Here is a 22,359-nt window from a genome sequence, read left to right on the forward strand (position 1 = left end):
TGCATTTCACAAGCCCCAATAAACAAATCTCGCCTCTTTACCATCACACGCTATTTTAGCCATTCCAAACAGCTTGATTAGAATACAACATACTGCGCTTCCATCCAGCCCATTACTACGGGGTTCTGAAGGCGTTCCATTCAATGAGTCATCCTCGTCCAGATCGACCTGTACTGAGAAAACGAAAGCATTTGCCTATTAGCGTTGTTGTGGTGTAATTTTTCAACGGTAAACAAGCAAGATTGTTGACATTTATTGGCACAACGCACCCCACACATTCGCTCACAGTCCACCAAATACCAGAGTATGTATGACCTTTCCAGTGGTACGGTCCATTACACCTGCAGGTGGAAATGTGCGTCGAGAGAAAAGCTGGGGTAATCCTCATGACCTTAGAAAGAAGAATTAGAATTCAAGATGGTGTTAAAATACTTAGCCAATTAACCTGAAATCAAATGTCACCAAATTAATAATCCTTAATTGTTCTGTAATTCGAGCTACTACGTGCTTAGCAGAACAGTGCGCCGGTATATACTACTTTTGGAATAGCTAATAGTTGCACCCTTGACAAGTCAAGTCGAAGGATCTTACTGACTGGTCATCCCAAGAGAGTTTGCAGCAGAAGGCAGCGTTCCTGAAGCAACTGCAAATGGTCCCATGCCGACTTTCTACACGTACTACAGAAATGCATTTAATGACGATTCTGAGCGTTACTTGAACACGAAGTTCCATACTGGGATTTTATCGCTACCTATATAGTTGAAGACCGGATTCGGATGTGGGCGTTCTGTAAGCCACGGAAATTTTCAAACCGCAATTTGTTGGTGTCCTGTCGACTGGCGGGCTAAGAATTCATTCATCCACAGTAAAATCTCTAAGTACTTATTAGTCTGGGAACTTGATTTTGATAAGGCTGCACGAGTTCCCACTGAATCGATCCACAAACTTGCAACAGAGCCCAGTAGGTCTATATTCTAGATACACAGGGGGTTGTTTTGAATGCACCTATAACGACAAAGTGTTTGTCAGCGGAGTTCAACAGCCAATTTTAGGATACACCTTTCGAGCATTATTTAACGATGTGAACTACTCTCATTTGCTCACAATTTCTTTTTTGACGGAAAACCCCAACGAATTCATGTAAATTTCTCCTTTGTGCTGCTATTCCCAAACCGATAAAGTACTTACATTATAAACGAGAGACTTATTTGAGTCTCACATTAAAATCAAATAAATATGTAAAAAAAAATGGCATTTTGCACATCTCGTCCAATTTGGGTTCAATTAGCACATAAGGTTGGCGAAAACTCGAAAACTGCGCTTTTCTGATAGGTTCCAATGAAAGCGGACGAAGCGGTCGTGGGCTGTCCAAGGGTTTTCAGCAATCTTATTAGTAGTATACTTCGTTTATTCGTTAATTATCAGAGAGTGGGGTATGTTTTGAACAGGTGAACGTGAGTACCACAGGTATGCTGACAATTCTATAGACAATCCCATAGATCAAACGGGAACAAGAAGCATTCTCTTTGAATGAGTAATCGGCTGTTTTTTGGAGAAAACAATTTTCCGTTTTACTTTTTGTCTCTTGAACCCACATGGAAAATGCTGAATGAGTTACAAATCTAAGAATTCTAAACTCAGCTGGTCGTGTTCTCAAACAGTTTGATCAGGAGAAGTCATTATTAATCCAATTAATTCAGTAGTTCTGTCGAGCCCCAATGGTTCACGTTAACCGGAGTCCCAGCCTGGAATATTCGGCTAACGATTTGATATGCTTGTATCTGAAGAAAGAGCTCGCGCATGAGGCTTGGACAGAAAAGGCATTGGCCGTTTGAAGCACCAGTTATCTCCGGCGAGAACTCGTTCGTCCAAATACAATACAACAATCTCAGCACTAAAGGGGCTTCGTACGAGCACATTCCACCCAAGGTATAACACAAACGATGAGGCATCAACCAAATCACGCTTTTCACAGGTACGCTAACACCAAGACGGAAACCACATGAGAAGTATACCCTAGTCGAAATGAATAAACTCAGTGACTAAAAAATGGGGCTTTTTTTTAAAAAAAACGCGTGTACCTTGCATTTGTTCATCAATGTAAGCGCGTTTTAAAATGAGTTTCTAGGAACCAGTAATTCAAAATTTCGACTCCATATTTCCTAATGTGAAGCAAATGGTAACTAGGTCAATTGTTACAGGTGATACTTGCATTAGATCCTGAAAGACCCGGAGAATTTTGAGAATTACTAAGATAAACAAAGCGGGAACATCTGTTGCACTATTTCTGAACTATAGCTTCTGTAACACACATAGTCACTCAAAGTTTTTGAATCCCGACCAACAGACCGTACTACAGACCGTGCTAACTACTAGTTCGATTTTGTGGAAACTCTTGCTTACCTCGGCGACGGCAAATCTACTCAGTTTTAATTTTCAACCATCGAGCACTGAAATTCAAAACCAGGACAACCTGTCGTTTCTGTTTTCTATTTTTAGTGGTTGATTGTCTGTGATTGTCTGTTGCAGAGGATGTACTTGACTACAAAGAACATTGCAACAGGTGTTGAAAATTGTCCTTCTAATACCTTCTTCAAAAGTATAATATTCAGTCGTTACTACTGATTGATCAGTGCCGCGTAGTCTTTACGTCGTACACATCTATCCATGCACTTGCTGTGATATATTCACGATATTTATGACATCTTTTTAGGTCACCATCAAGAATCCTTCTCAGGATGACGAAATTGACAAAAAAGCGTAATTTCATTGGTCCGCCACCTACTGTTATCCCGCAGCACGCTATATCGATAGGTACTTATATACGCAACTGATCACCTTCGAACTGCGGTAAACGTACGATCGTTTGTAGGTATGGATTAGAACGGCACCGAAAAGAAAAGGGCATTGTCGAGTCTGGCTAGAGAGCTTCAAGAAAACTGGTGCCTGAAATTGGAATAAAATTGGTACTCAAAACCTGAGGGTTGCGCAGCTTGTGGATCTGGTCCTTCTGATACAATCCTAAATACCTTGGAATATCGTGGAACTAATACATTCTTTTGAATTGCTACCGAAAACAACGAATTGTCCCATTAATCGACCGCATCACAGGAGTTGTCTAGAAAGAGATGATGCGAAATACGACAAATAGTCAGACGATTCCAAGTTCGGATCGTGAAACACAAGCAGTTAGCTAGAGGTTCACGTTAAAAAAACACGGAACTTAAACAACTCGAGCGTCAATCCAGCACCGATCTGAATGCTCTCAAACAGAACAAGCGTGTTAATTGATCTTGCTGATGCAAAGTCTAGATCGCCCGTACAATGTGTATGTAACCACCCCATCTTAACCATGAGGAAGTGTCCACTCCCCCATTCCTCTAAAGTACTTCGAGTGCACAGTGAGCATGCCTCACTAGCCGAATGCGAAGAAGACGCCTGGATAGAAAGTCACTTGTGACTTCAAAGAGCAGTTCCCATTCATTTCACAAGTAGGCTGAATAAGTCAACATCTGGTTCGAGTCAGCTTTTGTGAACCTGATTGGAATATATCGACTTCACAACCTGATAGATGGACTCAGGTTCGCTGAGTAATAGTCTGAACTTGTCATTCTTAAAGTAAGGTGTCTGACATTTTATACCCGATGAGCCTCAGTGTTGTCCCCTGATTAACATCAGTGGTCAGATAATAAACTCCCCTCGAGGTAGGTGACTGATGCTGTAGGTGTAGGAAGTTGGAGCCCTTGTGTGCGCATACGTTGTTTGTGCCATCTTCGTCCGAACCAGAGCACGCGAGAGATTCATGTATATCTACTATGCCTTTCCGCCAATACAAAAGGGATACGGTAGTCCTGTTAAGGTGTTTGTAAGGTTTTCAGCAACCCAAAAGAGAGCCAGATTTCTTTTTATGGTTTCCAATTCTTAGCTCGTCGTCTTTGGTCCTAATTTGGTGTCGTTTTTAGTTTTAGAATAAGAGAAAATGATCCAATGATAGCAGGCAAACTAATGTCTTTTACTGATTAAGGATTATGTCAGATGGTATAAGCACTATAAGCGGCGCGGTGCTATCTGCTGCTTATTGCTTGTGAATTCTGAACCAATTTCAGACGAATTCATCTTCAAGAAACCTCCACGTATCCCCCGATAAAACATCAAGGTCCCGAAAGTAAGGGCATAAATGTTGGAAAAAGTCAAAAGCAATTAATCTATCGATAGCTAAAGCTTTTCCGGTCTTCTACTGCCCAAAAATTATTGGATTCATTTTGTGAACGTCCAAGAGTAGTACGAATTTTTTCGTTAGGATTTCGATAACCCAAGTAGACTCAATGCGTACTGGTGAATTGGTGCGGCATGCTCGTCCCGCAAGTCTGATGTGTGTCAGGCTTGAGTTCCAACATAAATGAAGATGTGAGGGGCTGACGAACTCCTTTAACTTAAAATCCCCGTCCAGAGCTTTCTTTGCTTTAGTGTGGACTACTGAGAAATACTTTTGAAGCAGAATAAACACTGCCCCAATCAGAGCGGATGCACAGCTGAAGAGTGAGTAGTACTTAAAAAAGGTAAAAAAACGTCCCAGAACACCAGTCTAACCTATCAGAAGTACTTTTGCCTGTATAAAAGTTTACCGGCTTGATCAAACCACTCCAGTTGGTTGAAAAAGTGAACCTGAAACTACCCTATCCCACTGTCAAGTGTTATGCATAACAGTTTTAGGTGTTTCAGTTGTCATTACAAAATCATTTTTACCAGGATAAATGGATCGACATTTTTAGGGAATGATTCACTGTACCCCGGGTTCCAACAATCCATGACCTCTTCTAGCTCAATGGCCTGGAAGCTCGAGAAAGTGATACCGAAGCTGAACAATGTGCGACTGAGCAAGTGACAGAACCAGGGCTCTTTGTCTCTAACTAGTCCAATTGATCAAAACAGAGTTCAAACAAGCCCTTAGAATCTCATCATCACCAATACAGGTTGCTGGAACTTATGTACAGTTTATCACACTAAACTCATTCACAATTAGATCAATTGCGAAATGGTTTACGTGCCTACCAGATTCAACAGTTACACTTGAACCTACTCCGTCTTTTTTCATTGGTTTCCCAAGGTCCTTTTTGTAAGAACTTTTATCTCACCAACTCTCAAACTCTGTTTATTAAAACCCAACATCCATATCGATACAGGGAATTCAACGTCACATGCTGAATGCTATCCACTTATTCATGATGCTGAAACCAGAACGGAGTTTTCCGAGCAAACCTTTTATCGTCCAGTTGCTGACTATTTGTGCTCATCCATGCCCCGACCGCCGCCAGTTACACGTCGTTGTATTGACTATTGTGGTGTACGGTGGGTGACTAAGCCACTAGAAACGACTGTCAACGGTCAAATCCAGCAAACTTGTTCGGTACGCTGCGGGGAAGGACAACAAATGGCTGCCTATGTGTGCGAGGAACTGGTAGTCCCAGCCGAACAAGAAGACAAATCTCGGGGTGTATGGAGGCCAGCCCAGCTTGGGGAACGAGCATGTATTCGAGCAGGACTAGGCAATGCACCAACACAACCCGCAATGCTCTCCTGCCAAGGCACATGCAATCCTGTGTTTTGGGTCACATCAAACTGGACAGAGGTGAGAATTTTTGAGTAGTTGATTAGAATGTACTAGAACACAGCACCATCGCCTGCATCCTGAACCCATATATCCGAATGCGTTACCACTCAGATAAAAGGTTCAGGTTTTTGTGAGACGAGCGCTAGACTGTCCAAAATTTTTTTGAATGCAGAGTGTTTTATTGTCCAATCAAATGAGCTAAGCTGTATGCATGATATTTATGCCACGAAAATTACTTGAGCCAAACGACTGATTTGTCCGTCATCTGGAAATCGATTAAAAGGAGCTGACAGTGTGAGGGGATCTGGTGTTTTTCGAATAGGGTTTCCCCTTGTAGTTCAAGATAGTCTACGTTGAAAAGTCGAGAGGCATTGTACAATTTCATCTTAACAGGTAACCAGCACCAGCAAGCATCTGATCAAACTTTAGGGAGTTTCGATCATGCAACGTCCCGGATGGTACTTTGAACATTCAACCCTCAGCCGACAAGTGACTGATCATCTGTGTGATTAATTCACAGACAGATGTTATCTAGCGCCATTGATGCTTCCATCACCTAATTCATACCAAGCGGTCACGTGTTGATTGGCTTTCCGAGTGATGACTTTTCAGGTGGAAACTTCTCAGAAAGATGCGGCACAGAGTGAAATCAATTTCAAGAGACGTGCAAAACTTCCACCTGAGAATTAATCAGTCGACGAGCCGGTCAATATGAGACCACATTCTGTGATTGGGGGCGGGCGGCGCTAAATCAGTCTATTGTAGACGAACATTGACATTTTCAAAATGTTAGGCGGGTTGTCTTGGCTTTAAAACTTCTTAAATTTGTTTAAGATATGCATTGCTGATGAATCCAAGTGATGATGAAATACCTGTAAAGCGCCTTTCAACTTTTTAGCATGCAGTAACTTCGCTGAAGGACGAAATTTCAATTCGCAATCAAACGACTGCCTGTTTTCATTCATGTATGGACAGATTGGTATGTATAAAATGAATTCACGCATAGCAGACTGTATCATTGTAGCCAACAAGTTGAAAGATCAAAATCGTCAATTTCACTCTGCATAATGATGAAAAACACTCCAGTTCGTCAGTGGTGGTAATCCGTACATTGCTGTACACAATATGACCATGGTATGTATTTACCAACTGCCAGGGAGGGGGATACCCATTCCGGTAAAACAGCTACAAGTAAGCAGTTGTTCGTCTTTGGGTATCCGACAGTGAGTTTCGCTATGATACAGTTTATGGAGCCGTCTCCCTGTGATAGAAACCTTGTGTCGCAATTAGGATCCGCCTTCCACCAGAGAGTGGTAGTAATTCGCTGGAAGATGAATTCATAGAAAGGAAAGTTTCACCAGTCAATCCACATTAGTCTGGTCCATTTTCCAGGGTAGACAAAAAACTAACTATGCTAACTATTTGGTAAAAAAAGGCTCACCAACTGCGTGTGTGTGAAGCCAATCATGCCCCCTTCCCTGGGTACTGGTTCTCCCTCCGAGCAATGTCGATGACTCATTCTGCCAGTGATTGAATAAGCATATGGTTCTTTCAGGTTGTCCGGAAACCCGTTTACGTAGTATCTCGACAAGCGTGCGGGGAGGGTGGTTTTAACCATGTGGATCGTAAGAAGGGTAGTGGTACACATACATACTAGTGTTCCAATTGACAGGCTGGTGAAAAGTTGTTTTGAAGGATTTCAGCTTCTTCGACGCAAGTTGAATAAGGGCGATCTTGTGGATTGCATTTAGTTTTAAATCTAAGCTCGGACCACGTGTGAGAGACGCTTTTTTTATCTGAAATTGATGCCACATTCATACGTCCGTGATGGTTGCTGACCATCTACTTAACTATATTCTATCTATTTACTAGCATCCATAAATGACTATAAATCCTGTTAACACGTTATTTTCCAGTGTTCAGCGAACTGCGCCATTGGTCAGCGCGTACGCCAGCTATATTGCCAGGAGTTCTCAGGTACCCGATGGCCTCTGGAGGAATGTTTTGCTGAGAAAGATCCGGAAGGGGCAGGTTCAGCACCCAGTGGAGCCATTTCCAGTCAGGACGCTCGTGGCATACTGTCCGATCACATTGTTGGAGGGCGCCTGAACAGTCACGTGGGAAGGCAGATGTCACTTGAGCAATCCGAGGCGTGTATCTCATTGGCTGCCTGTCAGAACGATATCCAGTGGCTCGCTTCTCAGTGGTCTGATTGTGAACTCATAACAGAAGAAATGCATAAACTATGTCGTACTATTGACTCCAGCGATGTGCACAGAATGAGCAGAACAACTCAACTTACTGGAATAAGAAGCCGACACTTGTTCTGTCAACTCAATGTACCCACACTGCATTCTTCATTGCGCCCGTTTTTGGAACAAGAACACGGTCCACCATGGAAGATGAGGTCAGACTTCTGTCGAAAATTCCATATAAAATCTGGCTTGAGCGAAGAGCCCACAAGCCGTGAATCTTGTGAACAGCCCATCTGCTTCCGGTGGGGTGAGGCAAAATTCAACGAGGTATATAATATGCCTTTGACTGTTTTCATGAGTTAAGGGGCATCAAAGAATAGCTTATAACTCTGTCCATACATATAAGCACACAAGAGGTGTAGCACCGCAAAAGTGTGAGCGAAACTCGAGAAGAACCGCATAGATATTGACTTGAAGGTGTCTCTGGCCTAGCTGCTCAATACGTGTCCGGCAAATACTCCGTTAACACACCTATTTACTTGCATAGTAGGAATGAGGCACACATGCAGAATTTAGTACATAATTTTATATTTTTGTTTTGCTGATTGGTTTACTGACGTTGCTACTTTCCATGCAATTTATTAGAACGTCCCCCTGCACAGCTTCCGTCGTTGATCAGCGATTGCCAGAATTTTGACATCTCGGGTTGATCAGCAATGCTCCCTGTTTATCAGGAAGCTCCCGAAGAACTTGCATGTTTATGTTTCGGCAAAATGCTATGCTTGTAAAAAGAACTACCGATACGTGTAGTCATTTGAATTAGTTATATGCTTAGTCCTGTCTCGCCGAGCTGAATTCACTCCACAGGTATACCTGTTAAAAAGGGGTATTGTTTAAGCCAAAGGGGTTTACCGAGGTAACCACAGTCTTAGAACATCGGTTTCGATGTTTTATGGTCGACGAGCAAAACCGACGTGGCAGGAGCATAAACTGTCTGGTCTTGTAAGGAACACAATCAAACGTGCTCCCTTATCCTGTATTATTACTAGACTTCCGTAGCCCATTTGAAGAGTTCAACTCTGGACAATTTTTGAGAAAATGTTAAGAGAAGTTGTCCAGATGTCAGAACTTTCGGTGATCGTTGAAATATTTTTTCTGAATTAGATTGAGGTGCTCTGAAAACTTGCAGGTTGTTTTTATCCCCCACAAAACTACATTGCTGTCGTGCCCATTGATTTGCCTGTCAAATAAATATATTTTGTTTTACACAAAATAAAACCAATGGCAACATCCTGATACAAGCCAGACCCTCATGTAGACCACTTTCCACCATTTAACCAAACGAGTTTATTTTCCTCAGACGTGAGGCCAGCTTCTTCACTCGGCTTTTTTAGATCGTAGGTTATAACTACTTCTCTGGGTAACTGTCCCTTGCGACAGTTAGCTAAAATGGTAGATCAGCTTTATCAGACCTCCCAGTTTTTCAACTCAGGTTGATTTAGCATTTCACCGGAAAGCCAAGTGGGGCAACTTCGAAGCGTTTTACTACTTACCAAATGTAAGTAGACCGTCAGGAAAGAAACTTTTTTCGTTCAATGGTCAAATCCCGACGTTAGCACCCAGTAAAACTGGGCGACTGCAAGCTGAGTATTCAAGGAAGCTAAGACAAATACCGGAACACAAGATTGATCAACTGAAAATCAGTCCATGGTATTTCACCTTAGTCTGAAAAAGGTTTATCGGAAGCATAGTTAAAGGTCCAACAATGGAGTCAGAATTCACTAAAATTTAGCCTATGATACACTCCGCTGAATGCAGAAAAAATGAGTCCTATCTGACAAGTAGCGTGTGGTCTAATTCACCAACAAACGGCGGCGAAGCCGAATCCTACGAACTTCACCTGCGTTTCTTCAGTAATCGCTACTGGGCAGTGAAAAATAGATTGAATCGTACTTGGGCAGAGAGTATGGATAGGTAGACCGTGTTTCTATAGGAAATTAACAGTAAATCGTGAGAAAAATTTAAGAAAGGCTTACGGCTAGATTGAACCTTGGACAGTTAGCGACACAGGATGGCACACGAAGGGCAGTGTGCTATCGGACAAACTAAACGGGAAAAATGTTGTTCAGTACAAAGTGGGACAAATTTTCAACAACAAGCCCAGAAATAAATGTAAACAAGTCGTCCACAGAAAAACGGTTGAGGTAGAGTCAACTTTGTGTAAAATAGAACAGTTCAGTTTTAAAACTTGAGCAGTCACCGGAAGGGTGATGAATTAGCCTGAGGAATAGGGAAACAAATAACTACGTCACGTAATAGCTACTCAAGTGAATTGTTGCCTAAGGTTGGTTCCGATGATGAAATTGATGTGTCACTTCAGATCTCTTAGAATGGTTTATCAAATTATGGTTCACTTTGTCTTATCTCCTGTGATGATGATGTCAAGAACAGTTTCTTTAAAATCCATGACAGTGTTCTGTGAGCTGTGGCGTGGGCGTCCAGACCGTCAACGTACCCTGTGAACGCATTGCCTTAGACTTACGCTCACCGTCCGTTGAGCAGTTTGACAGCTATGTACCATCTTACCGAATCACAGACGTCAGCATTGAGGAATGTCATAATCACCTTGGCTACACCCCACGATTGTTCCTGTCTGCGGATAATCGTTCAGTTCATGTCGAGACGTTGGAAAGACCCAATCACGATCGCACGGCCTTGGAAGTGAAAATTGTGAGCCTGGACAAACCCCTACAACTGGAATGTGTTCAAAGACCATGCACAATGAGCATTCCTGCGTGGCATACTACCTCATGGGGTCAAGTGAGTGTTAAATTGCCGTTGTTATTTTAGAATTGGATTTTACGCAGAGAGACCTCCAGCTTAGCCCTACTTTCTTACTACTACTTACTTAGTACTTACTACTTACTACTACTTACTTAGTAAATACATACATAAAAACGTGATAGCTTTCTCTTTGAAGACCGCGCTTCATATCTCCTGTCAAAATATGCTTCAAGTATAATTTGCTACCTGAAAAATTCAGAGGAGAAACATGCAATGAGAGGAATGACCGATTGAACTTGTTACAGCCCAAAATTTAGAGGGAGGCAAAGACAATCCATAAGTCTAATTTAACGACAGAACTATTTTGATGACAATTTGACATGTTGTGGCATTCATTAGCACTGGTCTTTGAAATTTCTTTGAGGTATTTGGGGTTGTTACAGAGCTTCACTCTGACACAGTGGCATTTCCCAATATTGATAGCCGATGGAACCTTTATTGTGGCTTTACCCCTCTTCTTGATTGTCCAGCGTGCTTCGAGTGTAAAATCTCCCAAACCGGTGACTGGATTCCACGAGTAAAACGTAGAAGAAAGCTTTCCTGATTTTCAGTGCTCGATAATATGGTTGGTAGCCATCGGTTTGTTTGAAGGAATTTTTGTAGGTGTTATGACAGCACAGAATTTTGGCGGACATTTATGTGTGCCTACCTAACTCTTATCTGTTTTAAGTGTTCTGTCTCATGTGGAACTGGTGTACGCAGGCGGCAGGCAGTTTGCTTGTTAGAAATTCACGAACAACAAGCCAACTCGCTCGGATCGCACCCACGCGAGACCAGCATTCCCACAATGAGTCGGATGAACGCCGAAATGACCGACCCACAACGGTGTCTGGATGCGAAGTTGGCAAAACCAGTGGAAGTGGAGGCTTGTGATGCCGGACCTTGTCCACAATGGTTGCCCGATGCATGGGGTCAGGTAAGTGTATGGTATATATTGCACCCACGACGTATTTAGATACAAACATTCTACCTTTACGGTACGTAGGTGTACGTGGGTGTACAGTAGGTAGGTGTAGCAAAACTTATATAGGCTATTCGTATTTCTGATCAGTCGTTCGTCGCCGAATAGTTAAGTGTTCAAACAACCAGCTGGGAGGCCCCGGGTATAAGACTTCATGGGGTTTCATTAGATGGATATTGCAGACAGTTTCCAGTAAAGCTGACACACTCTTACTTGGCTTTTTAGCATAGAATGGCTTAACGTACGAGACGAAATTTCAACTAAAAATTTTCAAATCACCTCACAACACCCTTGAAAATTGTATGGGCTGGAATGTCGTGTTGTCAAATACACAATAAGCAGCTATTGGCCTGTATGTGAGCAGATACTTCTTGACAGTCGTTACAATCTTGCTAAGCAACGTGAGCAGAAGTATTCTCCAGGAGACCGCAATTCATATTCGGCATATCATAGTAGTATAAGGAGGAAAGCCGTTCGTTGCGACGTCGTTTTTTTTTAAAAAAAAACCGAACCTTCTCACTCATCTTCTTGAACTTCCACGGACATTCATTGATTTTCACGCAACCTTAAAGGAACACTGCAAAATCTATCCATAAGTTTCGCAACAAACTACACCTGCCATTGGACGCGGGACGGAATTTTGAGAAAACGACAGACTATCGTGTCTCATCAGTAGTATCCGCCGTTAAACTAGGATCGACAAAAGCAGTCCAACAGTCTCTGAGCTCAGGGTAGGGGTTCAAAACGTCCCATGACTCAGCTCTTTGGAGTGTCAGCTCCATTCCCACAAATAACTTATGGTTGAATTCCTAGCTCGTTCTTCCTTCGCGAAGGTTGGTAATTGGTAGGCTCGAGATAAATTCGACCACCCACCATAAAGCTGAACGGTCGTAAACTCCGTACCTGTGTCATGTTAATATGTCCAGGGATTGGTCATGAACCACTACAAACTGAGAAGTAATGCTGGATCCAACCGGATGTTCCACCGGTTATGTAGACATTGTATTCAGACCGTACTGAAAGCTGTGACAAGCTTATTTCTTGCACAATATTTATGAAAATACAAAAAGTATTCAGTAGTCTGACGGGGTGGCTTTAGCTTTGACCAGTGTGTACAACCACCCGCCTACAACAACGTAGACAACCCAATAAGCTTCCTCCTCCATTTCGCCAAATTTCAAGTTAGCAAATCACTTGACACTTTCAATGTAAGTTTCTTTTGTAACCTTAACTGGTGGACTAGCGAAACGCAGTATGCCAGGTTAGTTACGCACATCAATCTCCGTAAATACAAATGAAAACTGTGATCAATTACTGCAGCCACATTATTCAATGAGGATGCAAACTTTTACATAGTTGGAGTTTGAATATTTCTGAGTTCATAGGGTGAGGATCACATCTTTTCTTACGTGATTTGTTCTTGGGTGTTTTACTGGCGGTAATTTTCTCTTTTCCCCATGTCTGGCATCCGGTGTATGAAAACAGGCGCCTATGTTGTAATAAATCCACGGCCTACCCTCTCGGGTGTCTGACAACCCATTTCGAACATCAGACTCGTCACTTTTTGACTTGTCAGTCACAACGTGGTTCGTATTTCCATACATGGCCTGCTAGTCTCAGTTACTTCATGAATATGAACATGCGGTTTTCCACAGCAGATCTGTGCGCCTAGTCACGTATTAGCCGGTCATACTACCTCAACAGCTGGTTGTATATCACACCCTGGGTGTTTTATTCCTAACGGTAGATATTTTTCCGTCTGTAACTATGAACATTTTGGAATCTGCCATTGATTTTCTGGTTTTTGATCGACTCGTAACACGACAAAATCGTGGCTGGCAAAATACGAATCAGTGAATTAAAAGTTGGGTGAAGGGACAATTGATTTGCCTGGGTGAAAATTGAAGGTAAGTGAAGATAAGCTAACTAAATTTTCAATGAATGAACAAATGGACCAACAAACTGCACAATTAGCTTTCATTTTCAAGCGCAAGGATTTCCGGGGATGTGATTTTTAGGGGAAATTTTCAGGACAGTTCGATTTCCAGTATCCCATTTCAAACTCTTCCTGTCATGAACAGATGACAGAACAGTTAAATTCACTTGGGATTTTTGTTTCTAACTCAGACGTACTTGGGTTATGTACTTACCTGTTTTTTCCCATTTTCTCTGAAAAAAATTAGTGTGAGGGGAGCTGTGAATATGGAATTCAACGTCGGACGGTTCGGTGCGTCCTGGACGTGACCACAACTAAACCGGAAGATGATCAGTCCTCTAGCACAGCGGACGAGAGATCACAATCCCTACTATACACGGTGTATTCGGCACATCCCCAGAGGATTCGCAAACATCGCTCTGTCCAGCTGATTGAGGTTGATCCGGAGCGCTGCCACGGGATCAACAATAAACCTGCAACCAAACGCCTCTGTCTCCTTTCACAAGGGTGTCCGTTTTGGCACAAGAGGGACTGGTCGTCGGTACGCAATTTTCTCACCTTACTATTGAACTGAATGCCGTTTTGGTTGTACGATAGTGACTAGAGTTGTCTGCAGAGTTGAAAGACCAGTAACCGAGTGTGAACTGCCAACCTAGCAGGAAAAATGTTTGAGCTAAGCTTCACTTACCAAGTCACCTTATGGCGATTAAAAAATTATCCAAATTCGGTAGGTTAGCATCTCAGTAAAAATAAATTAAAATAAACTTGCATACGAAGTTCGGTCAGCTAGGATCAAGCGTTATTAACTTAATGTTGGAAAGGTGGAAAATGATAGAAAAAACTACTAGCGGAAATAAGTAAATAACCTGTGCACGCAGTGGGTAAATTTCACCATAAATCGTCAACTTTTAATAGAACTAGGGCAGATTTTCACCCTTCATGAATGCGACAGAACCTGTCTCCTTATAAACAATGCCTGTTAGGGTCATTCCAATCCCCGTTTACTGTAAATTATCACAGAACACTCCCGTCCATGTTACCTCCTTGAAGCCAGCCTTCAATGGATAGGGAAGACATACAGCTAAACATGCATTAAGCTGGACGAAATATTCCGTAATACGTGAGGCCAGGTCATGTATCAAAAGTGAACAACCTCCCAACAAGGTAGGCGTGGTTCCCGAATTCTCGCCAAATGTATGTTCTACTTGAATCCAAATTGCAAGAAATTAGCGAACTACACTCACTTGCAAACAAATTTGGTTTTGCGAGAGACTCGTCTGGAACCCTGCTGAATCCCTCGTCTAGGATTGTTTCTAAGCAACTGAATGTGATGCACCAGGCCACCTCATGTTTCAGTTGGTACAATATTAAAGATATCACGATACACGTATAGATGCCACACACTACTCATAAGTTTGCTGAAAGTTCTTCTACATCCCATGATGGGTTTCACCCTTCCTCACCAGTTAGGCTGAGAAACGCCGTAAACGACAGATTCAGCTGGGTTCTAGATGAGTCTCACGCAAAACCAAATTTGTTTGTAAATGAGGATTATTCGCTTACCTCCAACCGACCAGTCTGTATAGCGTTGTCTTTGAACACCACATGCATTCTCATCTGAATTTTGCTCGGAACATTCATTCACGCAAACGGGCTATTTCTTCAATGGTAACTTGTGAGAACAACGTAGATGCCTTTCCGTAACTGAATAAAAAGTGCACTTTTTACCAGATGAAGCGAGAACGTAATGATGCAATTAGACCATTCAAGCTTGAATGCGTCCATTACAGGCAAGTGAGGAGTAGACCTATCATCCACTGAAACGAAGTTAACCACTATCTGACAAACTCAGCCAAGCCGTACGCTGGTGGGTGGGAACATTCAAGAATCTACATGTTGCAAGAGCTGAGCAGTGAAAATACGTTCAACCCCCTTAAGCTAACTACCCGTGGCACGCTCAAAGTAACTACTCAACCAACTGCCACAAGGAGGAACATTCAAGAATCTACATGCTAAACGAACTAAGCAGTGAAGATGACTTCCACCCCCTTAAGCTAACTAACTGTGGCACACTCGAAATAACTAGTCAACCAACTGCCAAAAGAAAGTGAAACTGACCACTCAGTATGAGTGTACGTGTTGTTGAAAGAGACGGGTCCTCTATCCCAGTTATGGTGACTAGATTAAATCCGGTAGTGTCTTTTTTTAGTTTATTCTTATCCTCAGGTGCTTCTCTCCGTCAGCGGCATGTTTTCACCTCGTTCATTGCCTAGCAGGTTGTGAGTAACCCCCATTTACTGAGGTTGCTTATACTTTTCTGTACGTTGGAAAAACACTACTTATTATTTCTGAGTAAAAGATCCACATAATACTATTTTTGTGTGTTTTCGTAGGAGTTTTATTCAGTGGGAGTGGTGGTATAAATCCCTTGAGTCCCGTAGTGTTGTATCGCGTGTGAAAGACTGCTTTGTGAGGGGGCGCTGTAGCTGAGCACTTTTGGTAACACGCAAGCCGTAATCTGCGTTTCGTTTCTTCCATATTAAACAAGTAAATTTTTCAGTGACAAGCTTGTTGAAACCATCGCATCTGTATTAGATAAGTAAGCCTGCGAAAGCGAATTTTAGTATTCTTTTGAGTGAGATCTTAAAAAAATTGATGCCTATGGCAATTTTCGTAAGTTCCAGCTAGAAAACGTTTGCTGCGTCGATCTTGTTAAGTGGGCGTTCTATCCGTAAATATTGTTTTTAGGTAACACGGTAGATTTCGTTAGACGGTGCGCAAGTTTACTGATGGGTTCCTTCAATATTTTGTAGCCGACTCTCTTATGCCTCAGCCATCGTAAGCCGAGATTTCCATTTGGGCTGATACATCAGGCGTCGTCTAACCTTTCTATATTTCTGTAGCCATGGGATCATAACAAGCTGGAAAAACTGAAAATCATACAGCTATCCTCGCAAGAAAGATATATAGAATTTCTGCTCTGTGCATACGTTTACTACCCTTCTTGACCTCTTCTTCCTGGGTGAACAGTGTTCAGTCGATTGTGGGATGGGGCGACGTTCACGCTCGGTCTACTGCCAATTCCCGAACGGGACAGATGTTAAAACGGACCCCGTAGTGAACGACATGCAGCCACAGGATCTGCGTCAGTTGGAATTTTTCGACGCATCGCTGGATGCGATGACACGCTTGGTGGAAGCGAATGCGAACAGACCAGCACTATGCAACTCCATTAGACCGGCCGATAAGACGAGTTGTAAGACAAAACCGTGCACGGGGCCAACTCCATTTTGGTGGCCAGTAATGGTGTCTGAGGTAAGTAGCATATTGTTCGTTTCGAAAATTTTGATGTACTATGCTATTTCCAAGTCAAATACTAGAGGAGGTAGATCCTGAACAAGTTTTAACTGACCACACAGACGTTTTCGCTATGTTTAATTTAACAATTACCATACAAGATACCTACTTCGGAGATCACGTTCCATCAAGCGCCGTTTACGACATAACAGGAGAGCTTCATGTTTCTCTTGTGTTCAAAGTAAAATAAGGCTCAAACTACTCAAACCAGAAAAATGTCGAAGAAATATGTGAACAGAAGAGTTTTAATTGTGGTCAATAGGAAGGCTAGCACAATACAATACGCCTGGTTTCAAAGTGACAGGTTACAAAAGGATAAGTCATTTAGAGCTTGAAGTACAACGTGTTAACTCCCAAAGTACCTCTGACGCCAATATGGCGGGAAGCCAGTGGAACGATATCCAGAACTCTTTTCGCCCTTGATGCGCACAACAGGGCATTGCCTTTCATGAAAACGACAAAAGTTAAAACTCATTTTCCCGTTATTAGGATTGCACGTTACCTACACCGTGCAGCACACATTCTTCGTTATCAATTGTGGACACCACGGTGTACTTTTAGTTCATCATCATCATCATCATCATCATCATCTACAGCATGACATCAGTGTTCAACACCGATGCTTCGCTGCCGTACAACCATGATTTATTTGAAAGCCTCGTTGTGAAGAAAAGAATAAAGGTGGACGGGGAAGGGACTGGGTGCAGTCCACAGTTTCGTGTAGCGTTGATATTTTCGGAATTGCAGTTCGTTCGAGAAACCAACCAAAATCTTCAAGCTCGACTTCTTTTCACTGGGAACATGGTTTAAGCGTGGTGAGACCGCTTATGGGACCACAATATGGTCCGCACAGGTTCACTTTATCGAACCATCTACAGCGTTATTCATCGCACATTTCTTGATTAAAAACATAACTCAGAAGTTGGCGGAAAACTCGTCAGTGGCGACCTTTTTCTGCAGCTTTGGAAGCCGCATATTCCGTGAGCGAAATCCGATGCGATATCTTTAGTATCGTACCAAATGAACAATGGGGCGGCTTAGTGCAGCACAGTAAGCTGTACAAGCACGGTATAAACGTGAGGTTCAACTGGATTCATAAAATGAGTTTATCTATCCAGGTTATGTGAATTGATCCAAAGTTCCATTAAGGTACGTGCGACCAAGTCATCAGGCGTGACAATTAAAAAAATGCTGCTAGTGAGGGTCATAAACCTCATTTTTTGCTGTTCACTCTTAGAATTAAGCCATTCTCTGTCATGAAGGATGAGAATATTCTAACCAAGCCAAATCGAATAAGGGTTCATCGGATACCTTATTTTACCACCACTAGGTACTACATCGTAATGACTCGAGAAGACGGCTGTTTTGGTTTGAAAATTGAAAACAGTCCAAACGAGAGCCTGGTCCTCTTGCTGGCAATTAAGACTGACTGCTTAACTTGGGGATCACACCAACTGGGCAGTTTTGGAATGCAACCCAGTGGCGTCGTACTGCAGGAAGCAACCGGACTTGCTGCTTGATTTGAGGGTCATATAGTTAGATCGTAAAGAGACCGGTTTTTAAGGAAAACGTATTTTGATTCTATCCTCCTATGAATGAATTATTGCCCAAAACAAACCTAGTTCCATTGCTGGTCAGGAAATATCCTGTCCTTACTACGAGTTTCCGTTTTGAATTAGAAATGATTCTAAACTTCAACGAACCACCACCCGGTCAGTAAACAACAGCTGTCCACAAAAATCTCACTGAGATCCCTTTTCCCATATCGTCTGCTCGTACAAAAATGACATTGAAGAAGAGCACTTGTGTCACTGAAGAATAAAGCTAACTGAAAAGCAGTTGTTGATTACACTTCTTTCAAATTAGGCAAAATATGTTCCGATTTCATTGGAAGCTATTAAAATAAGTGTTCTTCTATAATTAAATGGCCACATACCTAAGTGTCCTCTCGTTAGACTTCAAGCTGAAAACATGGGATTTGCTTTGTCATATATATATATACATATATGTCCTACGCACTGTGATAATAATCATAATTATCATAATCAACGCTGCTGAGTAGCCGGTCCAAGCTGCCTCGGACAGTCGTTGGGCGTAGGCAGTAGTTTCGTCAAGTATTCACCTCGTGACTTTCGTTGAATTGCCCTCGAAATTGCGGAAGAAGTCAAGTTGAGCAGTTCATTGAAATAAGTACAGTTGGAAGTCGGAATATGTGGTTAAGTTAAGGGTTAAATCAACAGAGAAGTATGAAGCTAAGTAGTGATGGGACCAAATCTTCATTCCGTTAATTTTATTGATGTAAATGACCCGATTAGTGTGAAGGGGAGGTCGGATGCTTAAACCCAAACCGCACGAGCGTTTTCGTCCCTATCAAAGATCATCTGTTGGGTGCAGATATATGGGATACGCGAATGACATTTTTAACCTATAAACTCGTGACAACGCGTTTATGTAGCCTGTGTTTGATTTTGAGTGTGGTCCTTGCACAAGCCGGTCAGTGAGTAATTCGGACAATAATCTGCCTACTCATAAGTAGTCGGAAAGTTTCGCCTAATTGATGTTGCCTACTCGGAGGACCGACGAGAGGATAGCGTCTAGGCAGACCTGACGAAACTTATAAAAGACGACTTCGCTCATCCAACTAAGGTTTTGGGTAACCCAGTGCACCTTTGCCCTGACTATTTGGTGAAATTTCAAGCCCATGCTTGCCTATTGCCAGGTTTCTTTGGGGACCGCTGTGTAATCAGATAAAACTCTAACTATCCGAATCCTGTTGTCAATTTATCGAAATATAGGTAGCTCGGGTGTGTTTACCGGTGGTTGATCAGATGGCAGTTGATCTGTTCGCCGATCTTGGCAATGGGCTTTGAAACTGCGCGCTGACGATGTCTGCTCTACTGGGGACGAAACGTTTGCAAACCAATCGCCAAGCTCGGTGAACAGATCAACTTCTGTCCGATCGGTATCCGAATTCTTCAAGGGACCAACAATCAGTACTCATGACCATTTGGTGGTTCAGCAAAGATATTTTCGCGCCTCTTCCAACCTTCATTGAACAAGCGTATCTCGTTTACTTCTAGTTCAGTCGTTCTTCTCAAATCTGTTCATACTTTCACATGCGTTTACAGCAAATTCCAGAGTTTACGCTCCATTTTCGAATGTCCGCTTTATACCTAACCCACACTGACAACATTTTGGGATAAACGCAGCGTGACGCTGCTCTATGAGTCTCTTTTTGGCACTCTCTGGTACGCTTTCGTGATACTCTTTTGATGTTCGACTGGATAATCACCGAATTAGTTACTCTCCTGCACAAAACAAACACGAATTTCGCAAGTGTGCGATGCATAGCATAGATTGACAATCAGATATATTACAATCACAGGTGTGCGCACATTTAAGAGTATATGTACCAGACTTTCACCAGTCGAATCTCACGTGCTTATTTTCTAGAATGATACCATTAAGTCCGCACTTTAATTATCAGAAATGAGTTCCGTGCGGAAACTCATGATGGGTTGTATGGCCGACGAATCGTTATTTCAACACGTCTGACCACTGAGTAGAAGTAGCTACGGATAGAAAGTCTCAAAAACGCCATGACCTCATGCGCTGCTCTTACCGAAGTTCCAGCAACTCACTTCTTTAATTTGGTTGTATATCTGTCTTGGACAATGTATGTCAAAGGTGGAAAATCCGTTAAGTAATGCAGTAACGGTACTTAACCAAAGACGCACCTATACAAACAATACTGCATACCCTCCAGAAAATCGTTGAGGAGAACTTGCTGATCACAAAATTTTCTTTCACTTGGTACAGTGCGACAGCCAGACTTGCGTGGTGGGCCGACGTGAACGTTCAATCAAATGTCTCAGCTCATTACGGGGTCCCATTGACGACAGTTCTTGTATGCATTTGCCACGCCCATCCGAATGGACACCCTGCGTCCCTCTGAAATGCATGCGATTTGAATGGAGCCATGACCCCTGGAGTCCGGTAAGCTTCTTCACAGTGTGCACATGTTTAAAAAATCACCTCAATGTTTATCCAATCCCCACGGAGCCTCACAAGTGCATTCTCTTGAAACAATTTCAGAAAAGAGACTGGGGGTGGACTTAAAGCCAATGTAGTTGCTTCACTGATGCAGGCAACTTTGCGATTTGCTGAACATAAACTTTCTCCGATTCTAGAATAAGACTTCCGGTTGTGTGGCCGAACGCGACACACCGTGTAGCTAATCATCATTGTGAGGTACCAGCATTGTTCCAGTGAATGAACTTGCGCGAATTTCTCCCAGTTCTTGATAGAGACAGACAACCGTATCGGTTAACCCATACTGGTTAGAAGATCTGTTATTTACATCGATAGCTCACTCGCGCTTCTCAAAGCTATCATCTAGGTTTGATTTGAGCTCACAGCCCTCAATCACTGTTTCCAAGAAATGACGCCGGTCTTACGACATTTCTTTGACTTTTTTCACTGCTCCAGTGTCCAAGAGGATGTGGTGTGCGTGCTCGCTATAGACGTGTTCGGTGTGTCGACATACTCGGTGACGAATATTCAGACTCCCTCTGTCCGCCACATTTGAAACCTTCAAGTTGGGATTTATGTCCCGATCGATGTGCCAGTAAGTGTGTTGTCCATAACTTTGTCCATGTATTCACTCATCCCTACTTGGGTCAGTACCTCCTAGTCTAATGGACGGCCCCAGTTTGTTAAGTCCAAACTGATGGGTGTTGTAGATAATTCATACCCACTCATTTTAGAGGTCCCTTTTTTCGTCCAATTTATCAGGCGCACCGAGAAGCTGTTCCGAGGTGAAAAGTCGCTTTCCTAATCTGAGCGATGGAACGTTCCAAATATTGGTTGGCCTTACTTGGACTTCAGTGAGTGACTTTTGTCGAAATATCAGCCATTTTTTCAAGCTTTGACTTGTCTGTTTTGCTGACCTGAGACTCCTTCAAAGGGGATCTGCGCGTGGCGCTTATTAGTTTCCCGCGATTTTCTGCTTTTTTTTATTTTTTGCCTGAAAGACGACTTTTTCTGTGGCTTTTCAAGAGTCCTGTGCTGAGGAATCATCCAAATGATCCAGACACTTGTTGGGATTGATTCATAATGTGGCTATATTTTGATTAAACCGACATAACTGCTCAGGCTGCTGTGCTAAATGGGAAAATTTTACAACTCAGAGATCGTGGAAGAAATGTACAACAGTTCGTGAATGGATACGCCCCGCGTTGTTAAATTTACCATACAGAAACTAATTCTGGTTGAAATTTCAGTTAACTGCTCACCGAAATTTACTCTGCTATTCCAGGCTGAAACATAGTGGTCTTGCTATTTGTTGTACGGCAGTGAAGCATCAGTGCCAACACCGATGTTGCTGTCTTTGATGATGATGATGATGATGATGATGATGATGATGATGATGATGATGATGATGATGATGTTGATG

The 22,359-nt window shown here is 42.5% G+C and overlaps 1 protein-coding gene across 1 annotated transcript in view; it reads left to right on the forward strand.

Moving 5' to 3' along the window:
- Positions 1-22,359, forward strand: part of T265_00600 (hypothetical protein) — a gene marked incomplete at both ends in the record, with an annotated part of 103,880 nt that overhangs the window by 72,683 nt on the left and 8,838 nt on the right. Inside the window, 9 exons of the mRNA XM_009164428.1 lie at positions 5,184-5,629; positions 7,528-8,133; positions 10,279-10,626; positions 11,321-11,566; positions 13,795-14,088; positions 16,518-16,862; positions 20,724-20,900; positions 21,393-21,582; positions 21,699-21,790. Of these exons, the coding sequence (XP_009162692.1) occupies positions 5,184-5,629; positions 7,528-8,133; positions 10,279-10,626; positions 11,321-11,566; positions 13,795-14,088; positions 16,518-16,862; positions 20,724-20,900; positions 21,393-21,582; positions 21,699-21,790 (2,744 nt within the window). The remainder of the gene's footprint in view (positions 1-5,183; positions 5,630-7,527; positions 8,134-10,278; positions 10,627-11,320; positions 11,567-13,794; positions 14,089-16,517; positions 16,863-20,723; positions 20,901-21,392; positions 21,583-21,698; positions 21,791-22,359) is intronic.

Source organism: Opisthorchis viverrini (genome assembly GCF_000715545.1).
Source record: "Opisthorchis viverrini unplaced genomic scaffold opera_v5_6, whole genome shotgun sequence".
NCBI lineage: Eukaryota > Metazoa > Platyhelminthes > Trematoda > Opisthorchiida > Opisthorchiidae > Opisthorchis > Opisthorchis viverrini.